At 41.4% G+C, this 8,304-nt stretch overlaps 1 protein-coding gene across 2 annotated transcripts; it reads right to left on the reverse strand.

Moving 5' to 3' along the window:
* Window positions 1-63: 63 nt before the first annotated feature.
* Window positions 64-7,831, reverse strand: LOC118172624 (borealin-2-like). Of its 2 annotated transcripts, none has more exons than XM_035336662.1 (10): window positions 7,576-7,831; window positions 6,908-7,036; window positions 5,871-5,911; window positions 5,469-5,529; window positions 4,747-4,814; window positions 3,870-3,937; window positions 2,714-2,812; window positions 1,520-1,652; window positions 1,182-1,268; window positions 64-374 (listed from the first exon to the last, which is right to left on the reverse strand). In XM_035336662.1, the coding sequence occupies exons 1-10, from the start codon at window positions 7,703-7,705 to the stop codon at window positions 327-329; spliced, it is 864 nt and encodes a 287-aa protein (XP_035192553.1). In that variant the 5' UTR covers window positions 7,706-7,831; the 3' UTR covers window positions 64-326. The 2 variants fall into 2 exon arrangements, with proteins under 2 accessions (XP_035192553.1, XP_035192554.1); XM_035336663.1 differs by having other exon boundaries at window positions 7,350-7,718.
* Between the last annotated feature and the right edge of the window lie 473 nt (window positions 7,832-8,304).

The following is an 8,304-nucleotide window of genomic DNA, read 5'->3' on the forward strand; positions in this document are numbered from 1 at the left end:
TCTCTAGTATTTTTTTTATATAACCAGTCATAAATATTTAGAATAACAGAATTAAAGCTTGTATTCTCCATCAGTCTGTTATTCATTTTATTTATTATGAATTGAACTAAAATGTTAACTAAGCTTTTATAAAGTTGGGAAAGTAGAAGAATTTTCTTCTACGTTTGTATGCTTTACAGAGATAAGAACATCACATTTTAAGCTTTGATATAAAACATTTACTGAGCAGTATACAGCTTTATTAAGACATCATAAACATTCTCTGAACACTTCAGGGGAGGCAAGAAGGAGATGTCACACATTCAGTGAGTCAGAAGACAGTTCCATTAATTTGGTTTAGCTGTGGCCTTTCCATATAGTACAGTCAGCTCACTCTAAGGGGAGGGAAAAAAAATTAGTTCAAGGTACCAAACAGTTCTTATAAAAAAATAGAAAATTCACCATTGCTAAAAGCAAGTAGTGGGCAAGCACTCCCTATTCTCTACCTACAGAGGCAGGACCTTGATATAAAATAAGACAGCTTCTAGGTCTTTATCTTATTATAGCTGCTTTTGAATCCTAATACCTGCAAGACTGTAGTGACTAGTATTCCTTACACTTAGACAGATATTTATTGCTGCAGATTAATTCATCTAAAAGTCTGTCTTTAGGAAAGTCAGGCACTATATGCAGCAAAGTTCTGTTCAATTTCATTCTGTTTGAAAACAGTTTACTTCCTTGAACCAAATTTCAGGTAGTTAGTATTTCAAATACAGCAGAGAATTATCAGGAGTTCTTATTCAGCAAGGGACATAGAATAATAGATCGTAACAAGAACTGGAACTTAGCTGTAGCTTTTTAAGTCAGTGTGAATAGGATAGAGAATGGTATCTTTCATCCAGGGAAGGACAGACAACAGAGAAATCTAGAAGGCAGAGCTTATGCTTCTGTTCTCCCCCAGGCAGTTACCAAACTGCACATGCTTCTCTAAGTGCTCTTTTCTACATTATATATGTGCAGCGGTTCTCCCCTCCCTGTTCCTCCCTTACCCTATTTCTCCCTCCAACCTACGCCAACAAATGCAGGTTTCGATCCCAAAGGATTATGCACTTAGAGCTGACATCCATAACAGTGTCTCACATGAAAATCTAAGACAAGGTGGTTGAATAATTACATGTAAAAGCCTAGTGGTTTAAGCTTACCACCAAGTTATGAATATGCTGTACTGTATCTTGATTTAGTAGTTGGACATCAATGTTACGGAGATCTCCACCAGCCATACAGAGCGTCTAAACATGAAGAGAAACAGTTTTAAGATGAAAAAACTACTCTGAAAGTTTCTATTTGCATGGCCTATTTTTCTGAAAGCCATGGGCTTCCTGGCTACGTTGTGGAATTTTAGGAGTTGTTCTTTCTTTTGCATAGCAGCATCTCATTTAAGGATAACAACAGCTATTATTGATTTTTGAAACAGCTATTGCATGATTCACAGTTTAGCTACTCTAAGTTGAAAAAACTTTTTAAAAATAAGTCTTGATACCTGTCCATCAGCCAAGGGAATGTTTACAAATGGAACAGTTCTGTGTTGGGGTACTGATCTACTTCTTAGTAACATGCCTTGAACTCTTCTGCTGACAGGTGCGGTTCTCGAGACAGTCTGTTGTAATCCAATACTAGAATACAAGAAAAAATGTTACTTCAAGGTTAACTTCCTATGCTCTGTAAATTTTCACACATGAAACGAATGTATGTCATAGCAAATATACCTAACAAAAAGGCAATCATGTTTGCCTCTTCCAGTGCTGCCAGAAGCACCACTAGGTAATATTTTATGACCATGAAATACTGCAGTAACTTTCTAAGTCCTTGTTGCAGGCCAGTGGGTAAGCTGACATTTGGACCTCTCACTAACAAGAATATCCACTCTTCAATTTCAACAGTGAATGAACAGTTTTGGGAAGAGGAAACTGCATGCCTCTGGGCTTAAGATAAGACTTGCAGCATATCTGTCTATTTCAAATGGAGGTAGCAAGAAATACTGAAGCTGCTATCTCTGAGGTACAGGGCATGCCTTATGTCCTACAAAATAACTAAAGTTCTTTCTTGATACAATTGTTTTTACTCCACAAAAATGTAAGATTTGGTTATCTTCTGCATGGCAACAAGTCTGACATTTATAGGAAGCCAAGGTGAAACGGTGAAAGGTGCTGGTTCCATGACCCACTTAACTATCAAGCTTTTCCTCCTCTCTCTCCACCCACTGCAATCTGATGACTTCTGCCAAAATGGAACTCTGTAGTATATGGAGAATGGTAACTGAAAACCTGAACAGTTCAATGAGGAAAGAACTGATTGTCGGTTTATTTTTAAACATGGGCGTGCATATTGGTCACATTTTAATCAAGCTTATGCTCTGAGAGGTAGTCTAAGCTGTAAACTATATCTTTAAAGAACAGTAGATGGGAATAGAACTTAGAATATAAATATATGTTTTGGTTTGTGGTTTTTTTTTTTGGTATGTGTGGGTGTCAACTGGCTCAGTTACAACATTGCATCCTGTACCTTCATGAAAACCTAAGTAAACACCCACACTCAAAGCAGATGTGACTGATTCACATCCTCACTACCAAAGTTAATGGCAGACCATAAAGATCTAGTAAATCTAGAATGATAATGATTGATTAGTATCTAGATTTGTATTAATTTAGATATCCAGTGTCTTGATACTCCTTACCTTTTAGATGCCTTTGGCGTGGCTTTTAAATTTGTAGCACTGCAATCAGAGGCAACAGTCTTAACAGCCTCAGTCACACTTGCAGAAGAGTGAACAGACCTATAAAAGAATTAAAATAGTGATTTGTTTCTTGGTTCGTTTTAATTTCCTCATCTATTTCTAGTATAGGTTTAGCTTGGATGAAGATAGGTGGTGAATTAGGTGATTTAATTTTACAGGTTCTTAGGACATTTGTTCTGTGTGGTTGACCTGAATATACAGAACAATTTCTTTCCAGTTTTGGGTTTTAACTGCATTCACAGAAATTTGGATGACAGCAATTTACCTCACACTCTCCTTTTGCCCCCCTTTTCCCACACACATTTTGAAGATACTGTAAAGGCATAGTTTTGGACTAATGTTATTGTACTTGAATAAACACAGCCTTCAAAAACTGAAAAGCTAGACTTCCTCAAGCAAAGCAGCCTTCTGTAGTTTGATTTCATCAAGCCAAAAATTCTATAAATTATTTTCTTGAATTGGGATTAAGCATGGCTAAGACTTTCTAATTTCTTTTAGGCACCTGGATACATTATTTCAATTGTCTTTCTGAATACAATTTGAATGTATCAAAACAAGTGCCAGTGGGTTCAAGTATATATGCCAGAGGCAGAACAGGAACCTCTCAAAGAACTTTTTCATGCAGATACCCACTGTTTTTTATGTATTTTTAACTCAGATCTTATAGCAAGACTTGAATTTGGTCCATCATAGTAAGTATCTTTAAGGTATTTTTGCAAGTATCTATTTCCCCACTAATGACAAATTCCTTTCAGCTATGTTACACAACAGTTTATTACTCATAACAAGAAGCAACACAGATGTTTCCCTTATGCACTCTATTCCACTAGGTATTTTGTTTGGAAAGCTGTACTGATAACGTTCACAACTGTGCACTGTTCAGTGAGTGAGACAACTACATCTTTTTGTCAGCTAGAGGTGCTTTCTTCAAGGTTCACATCACTACAATACATCTGATACAGGTTGTGGAAGGCATCTGGATAAGATTTAGTTTTACCAGGCTCAAATCTCAGCTCCTTTATGTGAAAATAATTCTATTCAGCATTTGTAAGTTCAAGTAAGTTATACAAGTTATACAATCAAAGGCAAGACTTACCTAGAAATAGGGTTCAGTTTGCTATTTAAACCAGAGGCCAATGAAACCAGTGACTTTGTTCTGCATACCTGAAAGTGTGCATATTAGACTGGAGTTAACAGAAGTGGCATTCTAAGGCAACATGATAGATATTTCCAGGGAAGAATACTGTAAGATCTCCCTGTTGAAAAAGAACAGTAAGCCCTATAGTTCTGCCTTTCAGAGTTCTACATATATTTAAAATGGCAGGTATGCGTTCTAAAATGAGATTCTTTGAAATGTCAAACCATGTTTGTTCATACTGAAGTTCAGTACAAACAACAGCCTTTCTAACATACACCCTTCCAACTTGTAGCCTTCTTATAATTAATGCCTGTAACTCCACATATGATCTTTTTGCCTTTGTTGAGTCATCATCTTTACACTTACATCAGTGTCTGGCTGAGGCACTGCATGCCACAGAAGGACTGATGTGGTAAAATTTATACACCTTTGCTATTTGATTCAGAGATCAACGTGGACAAAATGTGTAAGTCATACAAACATAGAAAAATATTTGTTCTAATACAAAGTTCAGTAACTAGAAAAAAGTTTCAACAAAACACGATTCCTCAAACCATCAAGACTTCAAAAATCAAAAGAGAATGATGACTTCAGTATTTGAAAGTTTGTCTGAATGAATTACTGAAAGTGCAGATCCCGTATTTTATTATGAAGTTAATACACTATGCAGCTTAGCCTTGCTTAACTTATTTTAAATTGAATTTGAAGCAATTGACTTTTCAAACAAGCAAGCAACAGGTCATTTGCCTGCCTGGTTATGGACCTAGCAGGGTTCATAGCAGGTCTGATTAGACCTAGATGAAACCCTTGTGTTGTTTATTTAAGACAAACTTACTTTTTTAGATATTTTCTTTGCAGAAGTATGCTTGGCATCTTCATATTCAACAATTGTAGTTACCTTAACTGGAAATATATTAGAAAGACGAGGAAAATAAAGATCTCATGAAGATCGTAAGACACCATTTTTTTTCCTTTAAGGCTATTTACCCACTCAGAGTTACGTATCAATTCTGTTATTTGATGGTCATTTGCCTGGGAGAGAGTTCAAAGCAAATTGTGTGTTTGTCACAGACACGGTGACGCACTGGATAGTTAAAAGGCACTAGATAACCCTTTAACCCCCAGATAAAATAGAACTGCATTTTAGTGGTACTGTCCTTCTTACCACAGTTTGGATTACAAAGAGGAATGGTATTTTCCTTGCAAACCTCAGAGAACAGGAGGTCAAGGCAGAATCTATGAGATAACATGGACAACATTCCCAGCTCCTCTGTTACGCTGTGATGCACTGACAAGTCACTTAAATCTGTCTCTTCTCACTATTTTCAGTGATAAATCCAAAGAGCGGGAAACTCATGTTTTCAAGTACCTGAACAGTAGCATAGCTCAGGATCCTCCGCACCAAATACTGGGGGAACCTGTATGTTATACTTCTAGCTACGCTCTTTACCCTTGTATATTCTCCAGGCTTAACATTCACTTTGCAAATATTCAGGTGAAACCACTAAAATAACACAAAAAGTAAGAGCAAAGATATATATTAATAGAGTGACTTGCCTTTTTTGCTGTTGGTCCTCATCAGTTTGGGATTTGGTACATCTTCTAGAGAAGAGTCACTCTATAAAATGTTTATCCAACAAAGAGGTCAATAGTTTTTACCCAACAAACGCATTTATCTTACAGAAGACAGTGAAACAAAAGGGCATGGAAGTAAGTGACAAGAAGTAGGATTGGCTAAATGGCAGCTTATTTTTCAGGAACATCCGGATTTCTGCCTGCAGGTGATCCTATATCTCTAGGTAGTGTTCATAACTGCACCATGGCTGGCTACATAGCCTTTTCATCTCGTCTTCTATTTAAACATACAGCCAAACAAAATCATTTGCCTGAAATCTTTACAGCAGGAAAAAAAGATCTCTAGTCTGTAAGGTGTGATAAAGTTTCAAAACACACACTCACCACTGCAGCAGCAAGAGCCACTTCCTCCCTTCCTTGCAAATCTGTAACACAAGCAAGTATAACCTGTTCATATACTATTACTTGCATAATTGTTATCTGCAGGTTCTTATCTTACAGACTGAAACTGAATAAGTAATTCCAGATTGCAGTTGCATGAATAGGTAATCTTAGCTAACGAGTCCTTTAGGATAGTCAGTTCACAAAACAATAATAAAGAAAAATCTTAGGCTACTTCAGTATGTTTAATCTTTAAAAGTATACTAAGCTTATCCACACAGTATGTAGCCTGACTTCAGAGAAAAATAAAAAAAAAAAAGCACTGCACTGCTGAAAGCTAATGCTTTTAGGTAGAAGCTTTCAAGAAAGGCATTTGAATGTGCATTCAGCACAAAGGCTTACAGTAAATTCAAGGTCTTCAAGAGTCATAGGTTTGATCTTTGTGTGTTGCCCCTGCAACTTCAGCTGCAAGGAAGATTCCAAAAACATCAGTTCTCAGCAGAATATACGTCTGATGCTGACTGTCCACCACAGCTTAAAATGCTGCATAAAACGAGGTCAAAATTAAAGTTGTTCATGCATCACCACCCGCAAACACTACATGAGAAAAGCTCAGTAGTCAAGGACTTCAGATTAACTGAAAGACAAAACAATCCTCTGGGGCTAGGATGAACATATTCAGATGAAAAGCAGTTCTTAAGTTTTTAAGCACAGACACTACTAAAAACTTGTAATCACTCCTTGTCTCTTCAGGCTCTAAGTAAGATGACTTAAGAGCGCAAGCAAAAGAAGATTCCAGACCAAACTATTACCTACTAATTCTACACCCTGCGTTACACAGATCAGTCTACCTGAACAAGAGTACTGACTGGTCACCTGCAATGTAACACCACTGCTGATCAGCTTAAAATATTCAGCAGGCAAAGAAAGCTTTTTCATAAAAGCTTGCGGCTTTTTCTCACATTAGTCAAGGGTATATGTAGAAGTACTGATGTCTGCTTTGCTCACAAATACCAAATGCTTTGATCACACATACTTACTAAGCAAGTCTTTTCTTTTCATTTTTCTGATGGCAAGTGGTATCTTCAGCAACTCCACTGTAAATGCCTTCTCGGCTGTTTGCAAGAGCGCATCAAGTTCTTTCTTCATTTCCCGGATGCTTTCCTTAGCTTTAAAACAAAATCGGCTTTTATTGCCATGTGTGTTAAATATTTCCGAGTAAAATCACCGCTGGATCGCACAAAACAACTTAATGTTTTAGATACGGTGATTTGACCTGGAGTCAAAGTGATCTGCAAGCAAGCCTCGAGTTAGGGCAGCTCTGCGAAGCTGCGCCTGTTTCTGGGCAGATCGATGAACAACGCCGACTGCTGAAATGCTGACATTAGCGAAAACAAGAGCAGATTACCCTGTTGCCCACCTTCTAAGGAGGATCGTGGGAGCACCAACGGCGGCGCAGAGACATTTTAAGCGCACACTTGCCACCGACGAGCACAACGACACGGCGAACGCCTCAGGCCGGCACTTAGGGGAAGGCGACCGGGCCGCGGCCCCCCTCAGCAGCCCCGGGCCCCCACACCCGCCGCCAGGGCGGCCCCTCACGGAGCGGCGGCGCCTGCGGGGGCCGTTCCTGGGGCTCTGAGCTCTGCCGAGCCGCCCCGAGCCTCTCCCCGGCCTCAGCGGCTCTGTCCCTGGGCCCCGGCCCTACCCTGCTGGTCGAAGTCTCTAAGGAAGAGCGCGATGCGCTGGTCCTTTTTCTCCTGGGAGGGCGCCCCGCGGTCGGGCTCCACGCCCGAGTCGGTGCTGCGCCGCTTGGCCGGGGGCTTCCTCAGGGGCATGGCTGCGACCCCTCGGGACAAACGGGCGGCTCCTCACCCTGGGAGCTTTTGTAAGAGCGGGGGCTTCTCCCCCCCTACCTCCCCCCGCTCCGCCTCGGGGCCGGGGCGGGCACGCCTTGGGGGCGGCCATAACAGGCGGCCCTGGCCCCCGAGCACGGGCTGGCGGCTGTGAGGGTGCGGGGGGGCGGAACTGGGGGCTGGAAGCACCGGGGGACCCTGGCCGGCCTCGTCAGGAGGGAGAGAGGAGCCGGCGAGGACGTCCCGGGGAGCCCCGGGGCCCGGCGCGGGGCCGGGCACGGCCAGAGAAGCGCCGCGGGGCCGGGGCTGCCGCATCCTGACAGGAGCCCAGCGCAGCAGGTGGGTGGGCTTAGGCGCACACACGCACAGGCTCTTTCTCCTGATGGAGAAAAACGAGAAATTCCTTTTAAATTATGTTTTTATGAATTGCTTTGAAGCAGGTGCTGCTGGCATTGGCACCGGAGGAGCGGCGGTAGCGCCGACGGCCGCTTTCGTCCGGCGGGGTGAGTCGCTGGCGGTACTGGTGACGGTGGTCCTGATGGTACTGGTGCCGCTGGCGGCGGTACTGGTGCCGCTGCCTG

This window comes from Oxyura jamaicensis, chromosome 11, assembly GCF_011077185.1.
Source record: "Oxyura jamaicensis isolate SHBP4307 breed ruddy duck chromosome 11, BPBGC_Ojam_1.0, whole genome shotgun sequence".
In the NCBI taxonomy this organism is placed as follows: Eukaryota; Metazoa; Chordata; class Aves; order Anseriformes; family Anatidae; genus Oxyura; species Oxyura jamaicensis.